Source organism: Caenorhabditis remanei, chromosome III (assembly GCF_010183535.1).
Source record: "Caenorhabditis remanei strain PX506 chromosome III, whole genome shotgun sequence".
NCBI lineage: Eukaryota > Metazoa > Nematoda > Chromadorea > Rhabditida > Rhabditidae > Caenorhabditis > Caenorhabditis remanei.
This window is the reverse complement of record NC_071330.1, coordinates 11633981-11659420: the sequence shown is the minus strand read 5'-3', so window position 1 is coordinate 11659420 and position 25440 is coordinate 11633981. Positions and strand designations below refer to the sequence as shown.

Here is a 25440-nt window from a genome sequence, read left to right as displayed (position 1 = left end):
AGGAAGAAGGTTGAGAGAGAAACAGATTCGAGAAAAAATCTCTCATTTGTGTCGAAAGTGTTCATTTTTTGTCGGTTTTGGTGCAGGTTTGTCCGGATATCCCACTTTGGAGAGATCTATTACCCAACTTTTTCTTTACCTTTGTTTTCCGTTATCTCTCTCTCTTTTCACTAAATTTCTCATCTTCCAGCCGCTTAAAAATGCCCATTCTATACTTTGAAAACCAGTCTACCCGTCGTCTAATCCCTCTTGGAATCCACGAAAACACAACTTATTTCTATACGGACTCTAATCAATTCTACGAATTTCTTGCTTTTGACATTCGATTTCCTCATAAATGGCGTCTGGTTGGACGGTTCGAACGACAAGATATTTCATATGGATTCTCTTCGTTGTCTCCAGGTGCACGATACATTTATGTCTTGTTTTTGAGAATGACGGATGAAGTCACTTTTGGAATTCAGAGGATTGATTTGGTGGAGAGGAAAGAGGACGAATTTAGGTGAGTAGTTTATTGAAGAATTTCGAGAAACTCTAACTTCAGATACACAGGAGACATCTCCGAAGCACTGCGAATCAACTTTGAAAGAGTCACGATGCGAAGTGGACCGAATGGAAAGTTAGTTCTATTCGATAGGTCTCTAGTTCAAGGAGAAATTCCACTTTGGACTATCCAATTATCAGAAGAAGCGTCTAAAACATTCACTGTTTCGTACAATCCGATTGGTGTGAAAGGGAAGAACACAGCTAGAAACGGGTGCTTGTTCACCGTGGCAGTTGATCCAGTCAATCGGTGTTTTGCAAAGTTAATGGTAAGTAGTGCGTCGGTTTGTCTTGATGTCCACCCTTGTATTCAGAGTCCCCGTAAAATGCTCGTCTACACGGAAAGTCGAATGTGGCAGGAATACGAAATACCCCCTGAAGAGTCACTCTACGATATATTCGGATCTGATGGTTTCCCAATTGAGGAGAATAGAGCTGTCCACGAGACATTTGGAAGGCATGGGCACCGAGCGGGAGCTATGCAGACTAGGCTTACCTTCCATGATTTGAATGGAACGGTTGTTGCTCGCATGCTTCATATGGATCGGAAGAATACTACGGCTGTTGTGGAATTGGGTGAGTTTTATATTTTCGACAAATTTTTGCAGACAAATTATGTTTCATTTCAAAGATACATAAATAGATAGAGAGAAATAGAAATATATGTGAATCAATATGAATAGATCATATCACAAAGTTAGTTGGAAGGTCCAGCTGTCTCATCGTCCTCCTCATCACCTGGAATTCCAAAGAAGTTTTGCATCTCTTCTGGAGACATTCCGTCGGCCATCTGAGCCACCGTCTGACATGCGTATTTCTCGAGTCGTTTGATTTCCAAGATTTCGGAAACTTGAATCAACTTGTAGAGTTCTCCATTATTGACTTTGAGGAACTCCTCATCCCATTCCGGAATCGCTGCTCGATTTGGACCAGCATTTGGAGCGGCGCCCACATCATTGTGTACTAGAATCGGTTCTCCCTTGTGATGCTCACACCACTCGACAATCTTGACTAGAGAATCTCCGGTGATGTTACGCAACGGACCGAGTCTCTTCACCTCAGTCACGCCAGAACTTTGAAGATTGGCAACCATATCGGCGAGAGTTTGCGATTGTTTGAGTGCCTCTGATGAGATATTCACTTCCTTTTGATCATCTGATATCAATGTGATGTAGACAAGTGACTCGACTGGAGCAGCTTCCGGGGCGGGGACATCAACTGGCGCTTCTTCAGTAGACATGTTAGTACGAGCTCTGAAATGCAAAAGTTTGAAAAATTTTGAAACTTTGAGCTAATAAACGAAAAGATAAAATTGAGGTGGAAGCATTAGAGCAGACAATGGCGAGGCAAAACTAAAAGTGAATTTATTAAGAAAGAATTATTATTTACAAACCAATAAATGTGTGAATCTACCGCGCTTGTAGAATGCGTAGATCAAAAGAAAATTTTGAAAAAAAAAGTGAGTCTGCTTTCTTGCGCATGTAATATATTTTTACCAGAATTATCAAAAATCGGCCCGGATTCAAAAAGGGGTGCTCATTTTTTAACAAAAATTTTTGAATTTTTTAGAAAATTCAGAGTAAAAGTCCTTAAACTATCATAACTTTTCATTTAGTTTAAAATTTTAAGTCGAGAAACTAGACTTTTTTCAAAAATTTAGGACCGAGAGGGGCCGGGCCGTTACAAGTCTCGTTTTTATGGTATATTAGATAGAATCTGACCACCGAGAGAACTCAAAGAAGTCAGACACTCTTGTTTTTCTGTACTCCCCTTTTATATTTTTTTTCTGAAATTTCTTAATTCATAAAATGGTTTTTCAGACCACAGACATCGAGAAATCCGTGTTCGAAAACTGGCAACATTCCTTCTCAACGACTCGGTTTCCAGAATGTTCTATCTCATCGCCTCTCCGGATGTTCACGTGTTTCTGGGTGTACGTCACAGTGCGGTAGTTTATATCAAGGTAGGTCATGAATTGGGGATGTTTTCGTGGCGAGACCCAACTCTCACCAAACCTTGTCTTGATTCATTTTAAGCCATTCAAAAAATCATATGTTTCAGATTCCGAGTCTCGAAGAAATCGTTGGCTGGAGAATGCAGAAGAAACTTCAAAGAGATGGGTATTCGGATGAAGTGTCTCAAATCTCAAACTTTACTGATTTAATGATATTATCATTCGATAAATACGCGGTGAAAACGGAGGAAACAAAAATGGTAACGGAGAATATGGAACAATTAGAAATTCAAGATTCAAGAGAACTGGATTCAATGGAGATGGATTTTGAGTTGGATTAGAGAAAATTGAGAATATATTGATGATGAAATTTCAAAATAAAAATGTTAAAAAATCGATTTTATTGTTTTTCTATCTGCTCCACAACCAACCATTGACGCTCTGCCTTATTGCCAAACCATTCTCTTCTGATCCACATTTCGTACTTCATATGAGAATGATTCTGAAGTCTGTTGTAGTTGTCAATCTGGAAAAAGTCGATTTCTGGATTCTCTCTGGATTGTTTTACTTACGACAGTTCCAAACTCATAATGTTGAACCCACGGGTGAAAGAAATGCTGTGGATCAGGTGGATATATATTTCCAACCATTATATGTATATCCACTCCTCCTCTATGATTGACTTTGGTCTCATATGGACTTTCAATCACTCGAACATTTGTGTATGCCGTCCATTTCTGAAATTGTCATTCACTTTTTTCAAACTTTCCTATCACACCTCATCTCTCTTAGTGAACGGTGCTATGATAAATGTTCCTGGTTGCAGACTCAAACTTCCGGAATTATTTTTCAGATGAAGACGGCATTCTCTGAAAAAATTCAAGGGGATCTAATTTTCAAAGATTCTAGACAAACTCTTTTTCGTCTAACAGCCAGCCAAATATCGATTCTCCATTTTCGTTAGGCACGATTCTTAGGATTACTGCCTTTTTATCGTATGGAGCAGCCACAGGAGGATGAGAAGGAGGAAGGGGAGGATTCACTCTTCCGACACGGGTTCTGGGTTTTGGAATAGGCTGTTCCGGAATCTGAAACTTGGAGATGAACTTGTGCTGCAGTACTTGTCAAAAAATTATAGAGTTTGACCGTTTCCAGTTGAACCTTCTTACTCCGTCAAATCGACCAATTTCAGTGCAAAATAGTGATATTTTTGAGCTATCGTCTTAAAATGACCATAACTCTCTAGGGAGTGTCTGTACAAAAAAGTTGTCAACTAAAAAAATGGAGTTCTACTCTTGGTCTGTTCGATCCCATAAAAAGTTATTTTGTGGGATAGTTAGTTTTACTATGAGGCACTCTCAAAGTTGGGCATTTTCAACTGAAGTGAAGTTGATCTACCGTAGACCTGTGGCAAAACTCACATTCAAGCTCTGGGTGGATGAATGTCTGATTAACTGACTATTGATTGGTGCAGGACCAGCATTTTTCAAAATTCCAACTGATCTCCTTGAACTGGCTTCAATCTGAGGTTCATCTCTGCCAATATTTGTCTGAAAGTGTCCTTTTGTGATTCCTTTCTTCAGAAGTGAACTCTTACGCTCAAGCTACACGACGAAAGTTGTCTCACTAATTGATTGGTGTTTTTTCTTGATCTCGATTTGGATCTTGTTCTCTCTCTTTGGTTATTCATTACTATTTGATCTTGAATGTCAAGAGGAAAAAGCTGGGAAGTTTCAGGATCGATCTAAATAAAGTTGTAGGGATATAACGACATAATGACAGATCCTCACCCAATCACATTTCTCTAACATCCAAAATCTACTGGTAGAGTTTTTGTCTGTCGGTTTTGTCCAGGAGATAGTAACTGAATAGTATCCTGATTGATTGGATATAGTTGATATTATGCTGAAAGAGAAGAGATATCTAATGTGTCAGACTAGACTGTCAACTCACTTCGAACTTCCCAAAAACGGAGTCAGTACTTCATGTGCATCGTTGCTTGTTACTGTCATATTCAAGCTCACTGGTTTCTGTTTTGAGGATGTCCTTTCAGTCGGATAAACATCATCGATCTCGGTATAATCATCACACAAAAACCATGGATATTGTCCATTTTCAAGAGTTTCACTTGGAAAGAATTCCTCAAATTCCTGCTGCGAAACATGGAGTTTGATCCATTGTCCAAGTTTCAGTGCATAATTTTTATTTTCAACGATTATTTCGTTTCCTGCTGGACGTTCTTTACACCAAACATATCTTTGACGCGGAGATGAGGGAACTCCTTCCACGACTAGCCCAGTCAACTCGATTCCTCTTCCACTAGATTTCGATCTTCCTCGAGATTTTGATCTAGTACGGGACTTTGATCGAGCACGGGACTTGGATCTTGCTCTTTTCTGAAAACTGAGAACTACGGTTACAGTACTCTATTTGGTCTAACCTGATCCATCTGTTCGAATTGTGATCTTTGATTTAATCGTGATTGATGTTGCAAACCGACAGGAGAGGGAACAACCGGTGCATGTTCCGGTAGAATCTATAAACCATTGAGCATATGAAAATACATTCGAATCAAAGGCCACTTACCAACTCCTTATTTGTGAGACGCCACAGACGTTTGTTCATTTTACTCAATTTGTTGTTCGGGCACTCCACGGTGATTGAATACTTTCCGCATTCGTTGAAAGTAATTGTATTGTTTCTGAAAATTTTGGATTGATTTGAGTTAATTTCGATTAGATGCGGAAAAGATACAGCACTGGGCAAAAAGATTCGACTTTTAGAGGGTGTCCTAGTAGTTTTGATTGTCACATCTAGTAGGTTTTTAATGAATCACGCAAATTAAAAGTAGAGCTTTATTTTTGCAGTTAATGTTTTTTATGTACGGACACTCCCTAAAGAGTTACATATAGTCATTTTAAGACGACAGCTCAAAAATCGCACTATTTTGCACTGAAGTTGGTCAATTTGAGGAAGAAATTACTTTATCGATACGTAACTTGCTAGTGAATGTTCGTACAAAAAAGTTGTCAACTACAAAAATAGAGCTCTACTTTTAATCTGCATTATTCATTAAAAACCTATAATTTACTTTGTCGAAAAATCAGGGATATCGTAAGACCCTCTCGAACTTAGTCATTTCGACTGAAAAAGGTCACATTTTATCCTTTTCTGCACGTTCAATGTCTGGCATGACAGTATGTCTGATGAAAGCCGTACTATCTATATTTTCTCAATGAAAAACTCACAAAATTTCTCCGACGAATGGATGAAACAAGGGCATATCCCTCTTCATGACAAAGCATTCCAATGTTAATTGAACTCTATTTCTCTTGTATCCAATTAAATCAGTTTTATGCATTGGTGGAATAATTGTATAATTATCACATTCAGGAAACACTTGAGTCATCTGATTCTTTTGAATAGTCATCCGGACCCATGTTCCCAATTCCATAGTGTCCGTTGTTATAGTTATGTCGGCTCCAACAACTCGTTCCTTACACCAAACATTAAATTTATTGAGTTGCACTGGGCTGACTCCTATCACTATTCCTATCAGATTAATTTCTTCGTTTTCTGGTTGACATGGAAGTGGTGAGATACTATCATAAATCCACTCATATACCATATCTGGTTTCACTTTTATTCTTCTGATTGTCACATTGAAATGGCCGGCAGGAAATTGAATATTTGATGTGTTTCTGGAAAATAGAGCTTAGTGTTGGAAGCAAAATTTAAAAACCCATACTACTCTTCAAAAAACTCACAAAATGTTTCCGAAGAAATGGTGCTTAATCATCATTTGATTTGCCACCAAATGTTGTTCCAATGTCACTCGAATCGTGACTCCATCCACTTCGGTCTTATACCATTCCCGAATCACTATATAATTTGTTGAGGTAAATTTCGGAGCTGACGCTTGTTTTGGTTCAGGAAAGTATATATCCGCTTCTTTCTTGTAGAAATTCATCGATACCCAATCCCCCAATTTTACTGGTTTCATGGGATTGGCTGTGATGAATCCATGCCTGCCGATATATGTTATTGGACACCAAACACTGTATACTTCCGAGTGTTCTATCTGAAATTTAACAATAAGCTGATTATTTAACAGTTATAGACTTGGAGAGTGTATTCTGGTGTAGAAGATTTCCCAATTACCGTAAATACTGTATTATAACGGCATGCCGTTATATTTTTCAACTGCCTCCGAGAGAAATTTTGTGGTTTTTGAATCTCAAAAAATTTAAACGGAAAAACTTTTTTGGACGTTCTATTCTCTGGATGTTACTAATCACGCTGCTTCTAATCTGACCCAAGAAAAAGCACCGGGATTACCATATTCACAAAACCCGAGTATAGATGGGGTGCCGTTATAATACAGTATTTACGGTATATCAAATATTTATAGTTTTTGTAATAAAATTAATATTTTTGGAATCAACAAGCTGAGACCTTTCAAATGAGTATAATCATGACTGGGCTCGGAATGTTTAAAAAAAAAAGAAGAGCACTGTAGTTTCCGTGGTGAGACCCACTATCCATAAGCTGAAACCAACTTACACTATTTCTCACAGTTAGAACTCACTATTGCGCAAATTTTAGGCTAAAAACCATCAAATTCCCGTAAAAAGTCAAAAAGTTACAGTTTTTCGAAACTTTTCGAAAATCTTTCAATCACAAATCCCACAGTATCTCTGTCTGTTTTGCTCCAAACCTTCTGAAAATTAAATTTTCAAAATCAACGTGTTAAGACAAGTGAGTATAACAGTCGGGGACACCCGGGTATACTCTCAAAGTCGCAAACTAAAAACTACATAGTGTACATTTTGGACTCACCCGAGCAATGACTATACCAATATAAGTCTTACAGTCCTCCATTTTGCTCAACAATTCCTTCTTGTTTCAAAATGTTCTGAATAGACGTTATCAGTTGCTGTCTCTGCTTTTAAGACTCCATTCTGAATTTAAAAGTGAGGAAGAGCAAATAAAAAGAAGTATTTGCGGTGACTGACAGTTTCAGATGGAGAAGATGTAGAGAAAGAGAGAATATTCTATGAAACTTTTCACCAAAAAATAAAAGTTTGAAATGTTGAATGGAAACCTGTCAATGTAGCAACACAAACTGCTTTCCGAGTTTCACTGATAAGATAAAAATTCTAAATTTTTCATGATTTCAACGTACGCGCCGGAAGTATAATTCTAACTAAACTTATTAATGACGATAGAGTCTAGATTGAAGGCTTGTGACAGTGCCAGTGCAGGTTAAGAAATGACTGGCTCATTGAAAAACGGAAGCATTTGAACAGAAATTGAATCCTGGATAATAAGATAAACCTGTGAATAAAGCGTTTTCTCTTTAAAAAAATGCAAAACACTTTATTTAGGGTGACAAGTTACCAGAATCACAAAAACGAGAATTTAATTTGAAATTTCAAAACATTTAGAAAAAAAGAACAAATTGCCTCTGACATTAAAAAAATGAATTATGGAAAACGACTTAAGAAATTAATTACTAAAAATTGAAAAACGAGAAGAGAAATAAAATTAATCAAAAACTTTAAACTCTAATTTGCTCCACGACGACCCACTGAAAGTTTTCTTCCGATTTGACACGGCTTCTTTTTATTATCATATGGTATTTGACTTTCCCGTGCATTTCAAGTTGCCCTCGATTGTCTATCTGAAATTAATGTTTCATAATCATCAAGATGTCACAAGTCTCCCCTTGTCACTCACTATATCTCCAAAATAATCATGAGGAATCCACGGGTAGTTAAAGTGCTTGTGATCTGGCTCATGCAGTCCCTCAGCATAAACCTGGAGCTCAACACCACCTTGTCCGTTCACTCTGGTTGAGACTCCATCGATTTTATCGACTATGGTAACCGGTCCAGACGATGACCATCTCTGGAATTAAGAATAACTGATCTTCATCTATCTTTTCTAAATTCTTACCCCATTTTCATTAGTAAACGGAGCACTGAAGAATGATCCAAGACCGAGATTCAGTTTTCCAGAAGGGAACGTTAATTTCAATGCAGCTGCTCTGAAAATAATTTTATTATGTCAAGATTCCAGATTTCTAAACAAACGTTTTCTCGGCAATCAACCAAACAAATATCATTTCATAGCTTCCTTTATAATTAATCCCGATAATAATTCCAGTTTGATTCTCGTTAGTTTGAGATTGGCGAGGAGTTGTACCAATAGTACGGGGAGCTGGAATCGGAGATAGTGATGGCTGAAAAGTTTCAGACATTGATTAAAATGTGAATATAAAACCCACCAGGTAGGTATCGGGTTGAGGAGTCATTTGGCTAGGCGAATATGAATAACGAGCCGGCTGACTTGAAGAAGATGGCCCGTCTGGATTTGGACTCACATTGCTCACGAAGATCGGATTCGCATTTTTCAAAATTCCTCTTGGTCTTGAACTGGATCTACCCTGAAAAGTGTGTCACTCATTACTACAGTTAAATTATATGTCTTACATAATGGTCAAACTGGACGTGTCTCTGTGGAGTCATTTGATCGAAACGAGAGTTATCCGCTCTAGATCTTGACATTGATCTTCCTCTAGATGAAGATGTAGCTCTATTCTGAAATGTAACGTGTCAAGGTACAGTACTCCTGTTATCATTACATTAAAGCTATTTTGTCCACGTTGAATGTTTTGATCGATCAGTGATTGTCTCTGTGGCGTCATTTGATCGAAACTAGAGTTATGTTGATTGGTAGGCTCTAGCTGAAAAATGACAAAAGGGATTTGGATGTTCGAATTGAAACACTCACCAATTTATATTCTCTTAAAAACCAAACACTTTTTACAAGGCCAGTCCTGTTTTTTCCTCGAATAACAGTCAATAAATATTTACCAGATTGGGGAAATGTGTAAGATTCATTTCTGAAAAGAACCGTATTGCTGATCCCAACCGTATCTCTCTGAGTTACCAACTTACATAATATAATTCACAGATGGGTGCCACAAATCTTCTACTCTTGAATTTTCTTTAATATCAAGTTCCAACTCCAGGAGGATAGCTTTTTTCTGTCCACTGATTTTCGTCGGATGAATTTCAGGAATCTCGGTGAATTCTTGGCACCAAAACATTGGATATTCTCCGTTTGAAGGCATTTCTTTCGGAAAGAATTCGTCCATCTCTTGTTGTGAAATACGGAATTGTACCCATTTTCCTAGACCCAATTTCGAATCATCATTTATTTTAATATCGTTTCCAGGGAGTCGTTCCTTGCAAAACACATATTTACAACCTGTTCCGTTTGCTACAACTATTCCATTTAATTCAATTTGATTGTCTTGGACTCTCGCTCTAGACATGGATCTTCCTCTGGATTTAGATCTCGCTCTATTCTGAAATGTAAAGTTTCAAGGTACAGTACCCCTGTTATCATTACATTGAAGCTGTTTTGTCCACGTTGAATGTTCTGATCGATCAGTGATTGACGCGGGTGGGCAATTGATGCCACGTGGGTTGATTCCAGCTCGATCTAGGAAAGAAGTGGATATCCGGACAAACAAAGACAAGACTTACAAGTTTACTATCTATTAAATGCCAAACACTTTTGATTGGCTGAACATCCTTCTTGTTAATCTGTCGTTTTATTGTGATGAGGTATTTTCCAGATTCCGAGAAGTTTGTAGTTTTTTTTCTGTAAAATTTTATATAGTGGCTCAGAAGTCAACATCAAGGAGTGATGGCGTTTTAGAACCAGAACGTCCGAAATGTCTGTTTTCAAAACTTACATGATATTTCCTACAAATGGATGACTTATCTCTCTTGAGTTTGCAGTCAGCCACAACTCTAATTTCAGAGCAATCGTTCCGTTCATTATCTCTGTTGGATATAGGCTTTTCTCCATCATCGAATAGTTTTTGGTTTCAAGAGCATATTTGTTCATTTGATCTTTCGGAATTCTCATTGTTATCCAAGTTCCCAATGAAATATTCTTAGATCTAATAGTAATATCTTGTCCGACCGGACGTTCCTTCGTCCACACGTAGTAAAGATCCGGTTGATTTTTGTCAGCGCCAGCAACAATTCCAATAAGAGAGACGCCACTGCTTTCTACAGGAATCTCCACATTTTCCAGTACCCACACACTCTGCATATATGGAGCCGGTCGTTTCCGTTTTAATGTTAGTAAGTAACGTCCGGCAGCAAATTGAAGATTTAGGTTATTACTGAAAAATGATATCCATTGAGTAATATTCAAAATCTGAAACTTACTAAATTTTGAAAAAGTAGTTATGATCAATTTCTCTTTGATTCTCCGTCAAATATTGTTCCACCTTGATTCGTATAGTTTTTCCTTCGACTTCCGTTTTAAAATACTCCGGTATGACCATGTAATTCGCTGTTTTAAATTGTGGAGCGGTTTTATTTTTTGGATTAGGGAAGTACATTTCTGCTTCTGCTTTTGAGAAGTTCATTGAAACCCAGTCTCCCACTTTTACTGTTTGACTTGAGTTCGTAGTGAGAATTCCATCTTGGTTTCCAGGAAACGTGTCTTGGCAAGATATATAATATTCTAGTGGGGTTTTCTGAAAACAGGAACAGTTTAATTTATACAGTTCTCGTATGTAACTACAGTTGGGTTCATTCACAAAACTATGGCGAATATTTTCAGACTACTGTAATTTTCACAGCGATCCAAAAAGTATATCAAAACCCACGGTCTCCCATACTGCGAAAAAGAACTGCAAGGAACGTGAAGGCGATTTTTTCACGTTTTAATTCAATTCTTTTATTTTTTGCACTGAAAATGCAGTTTTTTCAGGTTTTTAGACGGCGCAATGGATGAAAAAAGGTCCCGTCCTACAGAATTGTAGAAAATAAAATTCTCTATCTTATGAGTCAGAAACCGTGAATTTTGGTCTGAAATTCACTTTTTCTATACAGAAAAACTGATTTTCAGAAAAATGAGATTTTCTGCCATTTCATCCAATATTTTTTTTCAAAAAAATTGTAACAGTTTTGGAGCATCCTCAAGAACATTATGTGCAAGTTTTATTAGAAAATGTTTTCTACCGAAAAAGTTATACTCAATTTTCTGAAAATCAGTTTTTCTGTATAGAAAAAGTGAATTTCAGACCAAAATTCACGGTTTCTGACTCATAAGATAGAGAATTTTGTTTTCTACATTTCTGTAGGACGGGACCTTTTTTCTTCCATTGCGCCGTCTAAAAACCTGAAAAGACTGCATTTTCAGTGCAAAAAATAAAAGAATTGAATTAAAACGTGAAAAAAATCGCCTTGCAGTTCTTTTTCGCAGTATGGGAGAATGTGAAACCAGAAACTTTTGAAAACGAAACAATTCGAAATGCCACGATTGCGAAATAACTAATTCATATTGTTATTAATTTCAATTGAAAAAAAACAACTATTTTCATTCAGCTCACCTGCAAAACCACAATTCCAATCACAGTTCTAGTATCCATTATGCGAAAACGACTTCTCCAAAACGTCGACTTTTCCAATATGATAGAATGAATAAAATGAAACGATTCTTTTATAAAATATGCCTATAATATAAGAGTGAGCAAATGTAAATAGTTTCAGAACTGTTTCTTCCCTGCGTCTCGCTCAGTCTTGCACTTTTTAGATAAGAAACTGAAAGCGAAATATCAAAAACGTTTGGTGACCGCTAAACAAATTCAGCAATATTACACGGTTAGACTGAATCAGTTGACTCAAATTATGTGCCTTTCCTCGATGTTGAGCCCCCAGGTTTCTGAAATATCGAAAAAAAAAACACATATTCATGATAAGACGTACTTTATTCAAGAATAGGACAAAAAACTTTAATCAATATAGACACTTCCAATTACAAGGTTAGTCAGAAGGTTGAGCAGCGTCGTCTTCTGGAGCAGCTCCCTCGTCAGCAACAGCATCCTCGCCTCCAGCTTCAGCAACGGCTTCTTCGGCTCCAGCTCCAGCTCCAACATCAGCGACCGCTGCTCCAGCTCCAGATCCAGCTCCAGCAGCTTCGGCTCCAGTTCCATCTCCAGTTCCATCTCCAGCTCCAGCACCAGCTGCAGCTGCAGCTCTGGCTGCAGCTCTAGCTGCAGCTCTAGCTCTAGCTCTAGCTTCAGCAACCTCATCCTGTTCGTCAGTTGGAATTGCGTAGAGTTCACGAAGCTCTTCTGGAGACTTTCCCTTGGCCATCAAAGCAACCTTCTTCATCCCATATATCGAAAGTTTCTTGATATTGAGATAGTTGCTAGCGAGCATCAATTCGAAGAGCACGTCGTTATCGATATCGAGAAACTCTTGATCCCATTCCGGAATGACGAATTCGTGGTCCGCAACGAAGTCATCAGGAAGTCTCGGTTCCCCTGCGTGTTTCTCACACCATTGTACGATTTTCACCAAAGTATCTTTAGTGACATCAGCCACAGGAATCGCTTCATGCGGGTCTTCTCCTCCATGAAGATTTGACACAAGATCGTCGAGAGTTTTCGATTGTTTCAAGGCAAGGGAAGAGATCTTCACTTCCATTCCATGATGTGACTCCAACGTGATGTAGACAGTTGGTTCGGCTGGAGCAGCCTCAGCAACTGGAGCATCGACGGCATGGACATCGGCAGGGGCTTGTTCAGCAGACATGTTAGTAGTGAGTACGAGTTCTGAAATGAAAAGAAGAATGAGTTGATGCAGAGGGAATGACAAAAACGGATATCAGTTAAGGAAGAAGAAAAACCGAACCGAATGAAATACCACAATTCGGAAAAACAACTGCCTATCATTCTTATATATAAAAGACAAGTGGTGTTTGTCTGTCTGTCTGAGGCACTGTCCGCAGCAATTTTGGAAAGATAAGAGAAACTGAGCCAGCGGGCAAAACCGAACTGTCGTGCTTTGGACAGCGACAGCCGCTTTAGACCACTCGGCCATGCGGGCACGTTTGAGAGAAGGTGGCCACGTGAATGAGGAGAGGCCAGCCGACTGAATCGCCGAAGGCGAGGCAGATAGGCTGGTCAATTGCATAAAGCCAGATGCATGAGTAAGAAACTTCAAATCAATCCAAATCAAAAAATGAAAAAATTCAATAGAAAATTAGTGGAAAAGAAGGAAACTGCAACGAATCACAAATATAGAAATGAGAATAACAGATTTTCTCAATGAAAGCAATAATAAAACAATCTTGAAGACCGGGCGCGCTCGTAGATCACAACTATGAAAAAAGTAGATCGAAAAGAAATATTCGAAGTGATCTCCTTTCAAATTTTATTTTTAACGCCCTCGAGGTGTAAATATAGCCATAAGCTACAAATAGTTTCGATTCATATTCAATTCTAGTTGTATCGATACTGAAACTCACTTCACTTTTCACTCAGAAGGAATGCGACACTATTGAATCTTTTCAGATATAACCAGTTTAACAATTTCATCCCCTCCAGAACTCTTCTGAAACATCAAAAACATATTTTTCAGGGAGTACAGATTTTATTCAGGAGATGGATAGAGAAACTTTAATCAATATAAATAGAACATTTCACAATGTTAGTTAAGAAGCTTCCTTGACTCCAGCGATAAGCTCTTCGGCTCCAGCAGCAGCAGCTTCCTTAGCTCTAGACGCAGCAGCATCAGCCTGTTCCATCTCCTTGATTTTCCTGTTTATCTCAGCAAGATTATAAGCAACTTGACGAGCAACTTCCTCTTTTTCAGCAGCCTTCTCAGCGGCTTCAATTTCCTCATCCGTTGGAATCATGAAGATGGCACGAAGCTCTTCTGGAGACTTTCCCATGGCCATCTGAGCAACCTTCTTGCAAGCATAATTCAAGAGTTGCTTGATATCCAAGTAGTTGGCAGCGAGAACCAGATGAAACAGTTCCATGTCATCCATCTTGAAAAACTCTTCATCCCATTCTGTAATAGTCACTTTCTTCGGGACGCTTCCGTCGTCAACTGGGATCGGCTCCCCTTTGTGATGCTCACAGAATTCGACAACTTTGATCAGAGTGGGATGAGTGATGTTGTCCATCGGAATACTCTCATCCATTTCAGCTCCTCCATGAAGATTCCACACCAGGTCGTTAAGAGTTTTCGATTGTTTGACAGCCTCTGACGAGATCTTTACTTCCTTTCCATCGCACGATTCCAACGTGTAGTAGAAGAGTGGCTCGGCTGGAGCTGTCTCAGCAGCTGGAGCTTCCTCAGCGACTGGAGCTGGCTCAGCTTCCGCTACTGGAGCATCGGCGGCGGGGACTTCGACTGGAGCTTGTTCGGCAGACATGTTAGTAGTGAGTACGAGTTCTGGAATGAAAGAAAAATGAGGTGATGAAGAGAACATTACAGAGGAGAAAAAAAAGAGAAAAAAGAAAGAAACACAAAAAAGAGCGGCAAAGTGATAACTTTTAAAAAACCAAAAACCCGAGAAAGCAGGTAACCGATAATACTAACAAGGAAAAAGTCAAAATTCTAGGCTTTGAATTATTCTCGAAATTCAGAACAAGTACTAGAAGAAGAAAGGTGAGACAGAAGAAAAAAGAAAAAAAGGCAAGACTGGCTTCCGGATCAAGATGACAAAGTAGGATTGAGAAATGCGCGGACTCGGTGATCGGAATGGCTACAGTTTAGATCAAAAAGAAAGAAACGAAGTGCGTCAAGTTTCAAGGTAAAATCAGATTGAAATCTGTTGATCTACTGAGGAAACCTAGAACATTGCTTTTCAAAATTTGCTGTTGTGTTTGTTGTGTTTACCGACACTAGTGCTTGCGAACCGACACGTTGATTTTTTCCCAACATTTCCCGCTGACAAAAATTAGCCCCATGGCGCGCAGAGAAATGGACATGGCCATGCTATCGATTATTTTTAAGTAAATTCGCCAATTTCAGAAAATTCTTCGAAGTGTGTCTTTGGAGGCGGCTCCAAAGTCTCAAATTTTACTGGCCAGCCAATTCTGAAATCACAGAAGTATTATGCATTTCAAAAGGAAAAAGATAGAAGAAATCGGGAAAAATAGGAGATGACAAGGTTTTATCCTGAAAATGACAAAACGGGTTCAGAAAAAATAGCAAGCCTATAGATCACTACGGTTATCGTGTACACAGAGAAATAAAAAAAGTGAATCTGTCTAATTTGTAGGTTTGGTCAGCAGACCCGTTTTGATCTACTCTTACCGTATGTGAGACTATTTCTTAACAAGACTTGGTTTCAAGGAGCCAGAAATTCTCGGAGCTAGAGGATGACCCACAACGGACTTCACTTTCCACTCGAATTTGAAAGTTGTTATTTTCAAACAGAACGATGTTCATAAAACAATTAACTTTATTTCGAGGGTAAAACAACAACAATTCCAATCAAGAAAACAGAGATCATAGCACATTTGAGCAGCAGTTCAAGCGTCCTTGGCTCCAGCAGCAGCCTCGGCTCCAGAAGCAGATGGTCCAGTCTCTCCAGCAGCCGCAGCAGCAGCTCGTTCAGCCTCCTTGGCTTTCTTCTTTTCGGCAGCAGCCTTCTCCGCAGCCTCATCTTCCTCGTCAGTTGGAATCATGTAGGTGACACGCATTTGTTCTGGAGACTTTCCCTTTCCCATCAGAGCCACTTTATTGGTTGCGTAGACGAGGAGCTTTCTGATGTTGAGATAGTCGGCAGCGACAATCAAATCGAACAATTGCGAGCAGTCAATTTCTAAATATTCCTTGTCCCACTCCGAAAATCGGACTGAACCAGGCTTAGGGTCCTCGTCGTGATCCGGAACCGGTTCGCCTCTGTTGTGCTCACACCATTCGATGATTTTGAGCAGAGTGGCCTCTTTGATGTTGTCCATTGAAATGACCTCATTGAAGTCGGCTCCGTCGTGAAAACTGGCTAGAAGATTCTTGAGAGTCTTCGATTGTTGACTCGCCAGGGAAGAAATCTTCAATTCCTGCCCATCGCTTGACTGCAAAACGAAGTAGACATCTGGATCGGCAGCAGCTTCTGAAGCTTCTCCAGTTGACATGATGAATCCAAGTTCTGAAATAAAAGGAAATTAAATGAATAGGGTGAGAAGAAGAAGTATTCAAACAAGAGAGAATCAGAGAAACAAAGATGAAACGAAAAACTAAAAAGAAGGGGAACAGTGAGAAGAAGAGGAAGGAGTACGTGTCGAAATGAGATTTAGGTGGGTCAGCAAAAACGAAAATATGAGAAGAAATAATAACCAATCGGTAAAAAAATTACTTTTTCAAATGTCAAAAACAAAGAGAAAACAACATCCGTATCTCAAATGAAAAAAAAAACAGTCCTTTCGTTTGAAAATGATGAGAAACAAGATCTTTTGGGTGAATTTTAGAAAGGCACTAGGCCATGAGGGCACGACCCCGACCCCTCCAAACAGTGACACATGAGAGACCATCTAACAATTCTTTGAATAAATCTCAGAGGGGCACGTTTGCATTCTCACTTGTTCCCAACTGTTCAGGCGCCACAAAGACTCTGAACTCTCGCTCTTTCTACGGTATCGAGGTTGTAAAAACCAAATAAGAATACTGTCTGGAACCAATCATCTCAAAACTTTCATAACACGTATTTCTTCGGAATCCAGAAAAAGATTACATTGCTAGGAAAAAATTGGGAAATCAGAACAGAGATTCTCTGGAAGTTTTTTTCTATCTGTTTTTAGCTCCAGTCTTCTTTTTTTGATCCTATACCCTCTCCTTTCTGAAATATATTATAAAAGACAAAACATTTTTCAGACTTAACAGCTTCATTTAAGAAAAAAAGGAAGGAATGTATATTAATATAAATAGATCATATCGGGAATTTAGTTAACCAGTCCAGCTGCTTCATTATCTTCCTCCTCATCATTTTCGATGCCGAAGACATCTCGAAGCTCATCTAAAGACTTTCCTTTGGTTATGAGAGCCATTGCCTTGCATCCGTAGTCCAAGAGTCGTTTAATTTGCAACTCGAAGGCAGCTGGGAGCAATTCATTCAAGTCACACCCATCGAGGAACTCTTTATCCCATTGTGGGATATATATCGGTTGATGTTCACTCTCCTTATCTACTGGAATCGGCTCTCCCTTGTGTTGCTCACACCACTCGACAATTTGACAGAGAGTTGTTCCAGTGATGTTGGCGATTTGAACGGTTACTTCAAGTTGTTTTTCAGCACGTTGGAGACCGTCAACCGCATTGAGGAGTGCTTTTGATTGACAGAGTGCATCTGACGACATCCTCACTTCCTGTTGATCCATTGAAATCAATGTGATGTAGTACACTTCATCGACTTCTGGAGCATCATTGCCTTCTGAAGTATCATATTCTTCTGAACCTGCATCATTTACTGGAGCATCCTCGACTTCAGGAGTATCATCCAATTCCGGAGCATCGTCGGAGGGGACATCGATTGAACCTTCTTCAGCAGACATGTTAGCCTAAAAGTCAATGTATGAAGAGGGTAACAAAAAATGTTGAAGAAATAAGAAGATATTTTTCACACATTCAACAAAACAAAACAGTACAAATATTTACATAAAATAAGAAATGGTTCTGAACTTTGAGAGTGTGTCACGAGTTTAGATATTATCCCATTAATTCTGTTTTCAGATCTTCATTTTTGTAGTGGACCATTTTTTTCAGAATACCGTAAAACCTCTAATAGAGGTGCCCCCAACAAAGCCTATTTAACGCGGAATATCTTTTGTCTCAAAGGAGATATCAAAAAATTGCAAACTGACAAAATAAGGCTGAGTACTTATAAAATAGATCTTCAGTTGGAAAAAATTTGATAGCTCTCAAGGTAGTTGAGATATTGTTCACCAAACTCTTGCTACTAGGGGCACCTTTTACAGTACTCCTTTTAAAAAAGTCCCGTAGTTGATTCGCAAAAATCACGTTGAATGGATAATTTCTATCTCAAGTTACCCCACTCAAGAGATTACTGGTAAAAGGAAATTATCAAAAAAGTTCTTGGCTTGATCTTCAATCGTATAAAACATGAAAGACAATGCAAGAATATGGAACTGGTTGGAAATTCAGCTGGAAGTTTCCAAAGAAAAAATGCAAAACCGAAACGTTTTCGATGTCAGGACAGAAATGAATGAAAGAAATGACGAAATGGTTGCCATAGGAAATTTTGAGAGAGACAAAGAAATGAGAAGGCTTAGTGACGGGCGAAAGTGAGAGAAATAGAGACGTCAAGTCATGCAAAAACAGAGTAGGAGTGAGCTGAGGGATTACATCAAAATAGGAATTCCAATTATAAAAACACAAAAATAATTAAATTTGAATGAAAAATGTTATGAATTTTGTGCAAACATAGATTTTTCTTCAATTCGGAAATAGATTTTACGTTTCTCTGTCATATTAATAGAATAGCAGTTCCAGCTGTTCGATTCGTGGAAACGCTTGCTGTGCAGTTTTCCGTTATGGTGTGAGCCGCGGTGTTTGCGTATTCGGCTTTCGTTTTTTTAGATGAAAGCTCATTGAAATTGGGAATGTAAGAGCAGAGACTTTGAGAAATGACTAAAGTATGAGTTTGGAAATATATTTAGAAAGAAAGTGCTCAGAAAAGAAGCATTCAGGTAACAACAGAATATCCTCGACATAAGTATTCTTCGAAACGGCCCCCTCCCCCTTTTGATTATCTTTACATCATAGGTCAACATCAGGAGACACAGTTCCCCTCATCCTCGGTATTCGGGTCATTCCCTTGAGCTGATTGATCTGGCTCCGCCTCTTTTAGTTATAATTGAAAAAAAAAGCAAATTCCATGAAGTGACACTACCACAACTTGAGTTTCCTCTACCCACCCACGATCACTGAGAATTTTCGATTGTTCGACGGCCTCGGACGAGATCTTCACATCTTTTCCATCACAGGTCTCCAACGTGATGTCCTATCAAGAGATTACCGCCTATAATCTTTTGTCGGAACGATAACATCAGCAGAAACCTCTGAGCATGAGAAAGTGAGCTCTGGGAAATCTGGCAGTGTGCCAACATCTGTGTAATCTATGACGGAATCGATTGAGTCATTGATTTTTTTCGAAGAACTACGAAAGAACGTTATATGTTTGAAATTGTTCATTGGCAGATACAAAGTACAGGAAAGAAGAATTTCAAACACAAAAAAAGAAAAAGACAAAAAGTCAATTATTCAGTTGGCAGCAGCAACATCCTCGGCTCCGGCAGCAGATGGTCCAGCCTCTCCAGCAGCAGCAGCTTTTTCAGCCTCCTTGGCTTTCTTCTTTTCGGCAGCAGCCTTCTCCGCAGCCTCATCTTCCTCGTCAGTTGGAATCTCAAAGATTACGCGAAGCTCTTCTGGAGACTTTCCTTTAGCCATCAAAGCAACCTTCTTACAAGCATAATTCATGAGTTGTTTGATATCCAAGTAGTTGGCAGCAAGAATCAGATGGAAGAGCTCATCATGATCGATCTTGAGGAACTCCTCGTCCCATTCTGGGATAGTCACATTCTTCGGGACAGTGTCGTCGTCAACTGGGATCGGCTCCCCTTTGTGATGCTCACAAAATTCGACAACTTTGACGAGAGCGGGTTTTTTGATGTTGTCCATTGGAATAGACTCATCCATTTCAGCTCCTCCATGAAGATTCGAGACAAGATCATTGAGAGTTTTCGATTGTTTGACGGCCTCCGACGAGATTTTCACTTCATCTCCATCGCATGACTCCAACGTGTAGTAGACAGTTGGTTCGGCTGGAGCAGCCTCAGCAACTGTAGCATCAGCGGCAGGGACTTCAACTGGGGCTTGTTCAGCAGACATCACAGTATTGAGTACGAGTTCTGTAATAAGAAGAAAATTAGTCGATGAAGAGAAAAGGAAGGAAGGGAGAGAGAGAGAGAGAGAAATCAGTATGAGCCGTTTACTGCAGACAAGAAAAGGAAGAGATACAAATGGAAAGTGAGATGTCTCTACTGTCCATCCATCTCCTTTTATACTAATTTTTCTTCCCAGGGACCATACGCAGCTACGCAGCTACGCAGATACGCATTCGAGAGACCTATCATGTCCCTTTAAACGCAGGAACAGAGTAAGTATTTGTTAGAAAGACGTAAGGAATAAATCGGGCAATCGACATGGTAGTGGTAGACTGGAGTCGGGATACGTGGATCAACGACTTTTGCGAAGAAATGGTGGAAGGTTTGAAAAAGGTGTTTCGGGAGAACGCGGAGCATCGTAAAGAAGTTCTGAGACATGAAAGGTTGAGAGTGGCAAGGAAAAGAGAGCAAATCAAAAAGAATGTAAGTGAGCAGAAGCAGGAATGGGCTGAAAAGCAAGTTCACGTCAAACGTCGAAGAAAGCGGAAACTGAAAAAACTCAAGAAACGCCGGAAAAAGCAGAGGAAGAAGGTGATGAAAATCAGACGCCGAACATGGATAGCTTTTCGAGTCTTCGTTATGATCTTTCGTAGTGAAATCGTAACTTTGGACATACTGTGGATCGAGTCTAAGACCTACAAGTATGCTATTTTATCTCCAATCTCCCTCGAAAAAACGTTCGTTCCAAGAAATAAGAAAAAGAAAAAGTTGAAGTTGTGCTACGGATACAGGAAATCGGAACACGGCTAAATCGAACTCAAGCATTTGTTTTCTATCACGTACCCTTGCGGACGTAAATAAAATAAATAAATAAATAAATGTTAATTAATTATAACCAACACTCTGCAATAAATGTTTCCCCAAAATTTCAGGTCAGTCCGACCAATTTGAAAAAAGGTATGGTCGAAAACCCAAAAGTTGATACCTTTTTATCCGGTACTGTATTTGAATAGCCTTTGCGCTTCTTGTAGCTACAACACGGTTTTCAGACTTATGTACTACTTCAGCTGCTTGTATGGGAATTTTTCATCATTTATAAACAAGCACATTCTCTATCTACCATGGGCCTCCGTTTTTTTCACGGGCCTCCCATTCTGCTACGGGCCACCGATTTTTTTATGGGCCTCCGATTCTGCCATGGGCCAAAATGTTTAAAAAAATATAATTAATTTTGTTTTGGTTGTTTAGTGATGAACAGTGTCAAAACCTGCATTAACTAGAATAAAGGATCTCGCCAAAAGATTTCCACCTTTTGTCGGAACGATAACATCTGTAGATCTGTAGAGACCTCTGAGCATGAGAAAGTGTGCTCTGGGAAGTCCGGCAGAGTGCCAACATCGGTGTAACCTATGAAGGAGTGGATTGAGTCATTGATTTTTTTGAATAAATACGAAAGATATGTTTGAAATCGTTCATTGGCATATACAAAGTACAGAAAAGAAGAATTTCAAACACAAAAAAAGAAAAAGTCAAAAAATCAATTATTCAGTTGGTAGCAGCAGATGGTCCAGCCTCTCCAGCAGCAGCTTCAGCAGCTTTTTCAGCCTCCTTGGCTTTCTTCTTCTCAGCAGCAAGCTTCTCAGCAGCCTCATCTTCTTCATCAGTTGGAATGCCGTAGATGACACGAAGCTCTTCTGGAGACTTTCCTTTAGCCATCAGAGCAACTTTCTTGCAAGCATAATTCAAGAGTTGCTTGATATCCAAGTAGTTGGCAGCAAGAATCAGATGGAAGAGCTCATCATTATCGATCTTGAGGAAATCCTCATCCCATTCTGGGATAGTCACGTTCTTTGGGACAGTGTCGTCGTCAACTGGAATCGGCTCCCCTTTGTGATGCTCACACCATTCTACAACTTTGACGAGAGCGGGTTTTTTGATGTTGTCCATTGGAATAGACTCATCCATTTCAGCTCCTCCATGAAGATTCGACACAAGATCATTGAGAGTTTTCGATTGTTTGACGGCCTCAGACGAGATCTTCACTTCATCTCCATCACATGACTCCAACTTGTAATAGACAGTTGGTTCGGCTGGAGCAGCCTCAGCAACTGGAGCATCAGCGGCAGGGACTTCAACTGGGGCTTGTTCAGCAGACATCACGATATTGAGTACGAGTTCTGTAATAAGAAGAAAATTAGTCGATGAAGAGAAAAGGAAGGAAGGGAGAGAGAGAGAGAGAGAAAACAGTATGAGCCGTTTACTGCAGACAAGAAAAGGAAGAGATACAAATGGAAAGTGAGATGTCTCTACTGTCCATCCATCTCCTTTTATACTAATTTTCTTCCCAGGGACCATACGCAGCTACACAGATACACAGATACGCAGCTACACAGATATGCATTCGAAAGACCTATCATGTCCCTTTAAACGCAGGAAAAGAGTAAGGTCCCTGGGAAGGAAAATTAGTATAAAAGGAGATGGATGGACAGTAGAGACATCTCATTTTCCATTTGTATCTCATCCTTTTCTTGTCTGCAGCAAACGGCTCATACTGTTTTCTCTCTCTCCCTTCCTTCCTTTTCTCTTCATCGACTAATTTTCTTCTTATTACAGAACTCGTAGTCAATATCGTGATGTCTGCTGAACAAGCTCCTGTTGAAGTCCCTGCCGCTGATGCTCCAATTGCTGAGGCTGCTCCAGCCGAACCAACTGTCTACTACAAGTTGGAGTCATGTGATGGAGATGAAGTGAAGATCTCGTCTGAGGCCGTCAAACAATCGAAAACTCTCAATGATCTTGTGTCAAATCTTCATGGAGGAGCTGAAATGGATGAGTCTATTCCAATGGACAACATCAAAAAACCCGCTCTCGTCAAAGTTGTCGAATGGTGTGAGCATCACAAAGGGGAGCCGATCCCAGTTGACGACGACACTGTCCCAAAGAATGTGACTATCCCAGAATGGGACGAGGAGTTCCTCAAGATCGATAATGATGAGCTCTTCCATCTGATTCTTGCGGCCAACTATTTGGATATCAAGCAACTCTTGAATTATGCTTGTAAGAAGGTTGCTCTGATGGCTAAAGGAAAGTCTCCAGAAGAGCTTCGTGTCATCTACGGCATTCCAACTGACGAGGAAGATGAGGCTGCTGAGAAGGCTGCTGCTGAGAAGAAGAAAGCCAAGGAGGCTGAAAAAGCTGCTGCTGCTGCTGCTGCTGGAGAGGCTGGACCATCTGCTGCCGGAGCCGAGGATGTTGCTGCTGCTAACTGAATAATTGATTTTTTGTCTTTTTCTTTTTTGTGTCTGAAATTCTTCTCTCCTGTACTTTGTATATGCTAATGAACAATTTCAAACATATAACGTTCTTTCGTAGTTCTTCGAAAAAATCAATGACTCAATCGATTCCCTCATAGATTACACAGATGTTGGCACACTACCAGATTTCCCAGAGCTCACTTTCCCATGGTCAGAGGTCTCTGTAGTTGTTAACTGTCAAACAATCGACTATTGATGGAAATCTCTCGGTGAGATCCTTTATTATAGTTAATGCAGGTTCTCACACTCTCCCCAGGTTTTTAAAATGCAAATGCTGCAATTTTTAATTGTATGGTTGACATTTTTGCAAAAGCATTTTCGAGGAGTGAAAAATTATAAGATCAGCAAAATGTCAGTTCAAGGTAGTGTGACTTCTAGCTATAAGAAACTACACCAACGATACTCATTTCAATCCAAAAATTACAGCGTTCTACGATCAAAAACAAAAACAAATTTTTTGCTCTTTGAGCACCTACAGCACTACCGTAGCCCGGAGCCGGAGTTCAAATTTCTGCATATGGGCTGCTAATGACCAATGGTTTCTGTTTTTACAAAAATCTTGCCCTAGGACACACGTTGCTCGAGTCTTACAGAGAACGCGTTTTATAAGATCAGCAAAATGTCAGTTCAAGGTAGTGTGACTTCTAGCTGTTAGAATTGATTGGTTATAACTTTTCAGAGAGAACCCGTACAAAAAAGTAGTCAACTACAGAAGTGAATCTCTAGCACTACAAACTTTAACAAAAATTGGTTTCGTTGCCCCACGGATTTTGCCGGAGCTCATCCTCATAGTTAGCCATTCTTAACAAAAACTAAAAATGCCACCATCTTCGTGTTCCAGGTTCCAACCTTGAACTACTTATAAGTTGTTATGATTCCTCATCACATTCATTTATTTTGTTCTTTCTACTCTACCTCATTCGAGCTCACAACCAGGACCCATTAAGCGACATTTCCGCCCGGTTTATGAAGGATACGCAGGTGTATCCAGATTAACCCGAATTGCTCGTGCGCTTCTGGTGCACTTTGAATATGGATTACGTGCCAGGGAAGAGGGGGAGGGAGACCTCTGGTCACCAGAAGTCGTGGTTAGATACACTAGGGAGCAGCTGTTCTCTCTGTCTTATTACTAATCGAGAGGCCGACACCGGTTGGGAGTAATTGGTCTCTTTTCGATTGTTTGTTTTCGGGTTATGCTACAGATTCCCATTTAAAGAAATCGGTTTCTTTATCTCATTTCCTTCTTTTCATTCTCGATCGGTTCTGTTCCCACGATTTCTTTCAAAAAGTCGGCCTTTCTCGATAATATTTCTCCTTAAAACAATATCTTTTTCATTTTGAACAAAACATTTCAAGAGTGCGATTTTTCTCAAAAGGGCGCGTTTGCACTTTTCCTTTCCTGCTTTTTTTTGCAGTGTCCCCGACAATTTGTATCTATACCTGTACTATTATAATTACTTACCGATACCGTCTCTTTTATGTTCTTACCGACACCACTGCTTAGATTTGCAAAACTAGGATCCTAGCAAAAGTTTGTTTTCAACTTTTCAGTTTCGTGTTGTTTACCGCTTTATCCATATTTGCTTCCTCTTCTCCGCAAGCCTCCAAGCTTTGCCTCATAACACTATAATTAGCCAATCGGCGAAGCCTTTTCAGCCACTCCCCCCCTACGGCCGTTGCCATGACCAGGTTGATCGAAGTAATCCGGATTTTTGTACCGGCCCGCTGTCACCGTCGGACCACACTGCTCCCGTTTCTTCATTTATATTTTCGTATTCTGTCGAGAGCAGGTTTCTTTTTTGTTCGGGTTTTCGTTTTTGTTTAGAAACTTCCGTTCCAGCTGGATGAAGTCAGATGTCTCTTCATTCTTTAGCTCTTTTTTGAATTTTCCA

At 39.6% G+C, this 25440-nt stretch overlaps 8 protein-coding genes across 8 annotated transcripts; 1 reads left to right on the top strand and 7 right to left on the bottom strand.

Moving 5' to 3' along the window:
* Positions 1 to 200: 200 nt before the first annotated feature.
* Positions 201 to 2838, top strand: GCK72_010856 (uncharacterized protein; the record flags this gene model as incomplete). Its single annotated transcript, XM_003111439.2, has 5 exons — positions 201 to 502; positions 545 to 812; positions 858 to 1119; positions 2364 to 2506; positions 2605 to 2838. The coding sequence occupies 5 exons, from the start codon at positions 201 to 203 to the stop codon at positions 2836 to 2838; spliced, it is 1209 nt and encodes a 402-aa protein (XP_003111487.2).
* GCK72_010857 (uncharacterized protein) lies at positions 1241 to 1783 on the bottom strand (the record flags this gene model as incomplete). The annotated part of the gene is made up of 1 exon (XM_003111490.2): positions 1241 to 1783. The coding sequence occupies one exon, from the start codon at positions 1781 to 1783 to the stop codon at positions 1241 to 1243; it is 543 nt and encodes a 180-aa protein (XP_003111538.2).
* A 5219-nt stretch (positions 2839 to 8057) lies between the features above and the next one.
* On the bottom strand, positions 8058 to 10868 carry GCK72_010855 (uncharacterized protein; the record flags this gene model as incomplete). The annotated part of the gene is made up of 13 exons (XM_053728066.1): positions 8058 to 8180; positions 8237 to 8407; positions 8456 to 8546; positions 8593 to 8741; positions 8787 to 8945; positions 8992 to 9099; positions 9144 to 9245; positions 9293 to 9404; positions 9460 to 9872; positions 9917 to 10009; positions 10054 to 10171; positions 10266 to 10703; positions 10750 to 10868. 13 exons carry the CDS (start codon positions 10866 to 10868, stop codon positions 8058 to 8060), a joined length of 2196 nt encoding a protein of 731 aa, XP_053587643.1.
* A 3161-nt stretch (positions 10869 to 14029) lies between these two features.
* GCK72_010854 (uncharacterized protein) lies at positions 14030 to 14758 on the bottom strand (the record flags this gene model as incomplete). The annotated part of the gene is made up of 1 exon (XM_003111612.2): positions 14030 to 14758. One exon carries the CDS (start codon positions 14756 to 14758, stop codon positions 14030 to 14032), a length of 729 nt encoding a protein of 242 aa, XP_003111660.2.
* A 1105-nt stretch (positions 14759 to 15863) lies between these two features.
* Positions 15864 to 16469, bottom strand: GCK72_010853 (uncharacterized protein; the record flags this gene model as incomplete). The annotated part of the gene is made up of 1 exon (XM_003111755.2): positions 15864 to 16469. One exon carries the CDS (start codon positions 16467 to 16469, stop codon positions 15864 to 15866), a length of 606 nt encoding a protein of 201 aa, XP_003111803.2.
* Positions 16470 to 17273: 804 nt separating this feature from the next.
* GCK72_010852 (uncharacterized protein) lies at positions 17274 to 17882 on the bottom strand (the record flags this gene model as incomplete). Its single annotated transcript, XM_003111480.2, has 1 exon — positions 17274 to 17882. The coding sequence occupies one exon, from the start codon at positions 17880 to 17882 to the stop codon at positions 17274 to 17276; it is 609 nt and encodes a 202-aa protein (XP_003111528.2).
* A 1729-nt stretch (positions 17883 to 19611) lies between these two features.
* GCK72_010851 (uncharacterized protein) lies at positions 19612 to 20238 on the bottom strand (the record flags this gene model as incomplete). Its single annotated transcript, XM_003111589.2, has 1 exon — positions 19612 to 20238. The coding sequence occupies one exon, from the start codon at positions 20236 to 20238 to the stop codon at positions 19612 to 19614; it is 627 nt and encodes a 208-aa protein (XP_003111637.2).
* Positions 20239 to 21779: 1541 nt separating this feature from the next.
* GCK72_010850 (uncharacterized protein) lies at positions 21780 to 22391 on the bottom strand (the record flags this gene model as incomplete). The annotated part of the gene is made up of 1 exon (XM_003111699.2): positions 21780 to 22391. The coding sequence occupies one exon, from the start codon at positions 22389 to 22391 to the stop codon at positions 21780 to 21782; it is 612 nt and encodes a 203-aa protein (XP_003111747.2).
* Positions 22392 to 25440: the final 3049 nt, after the last annotated feature.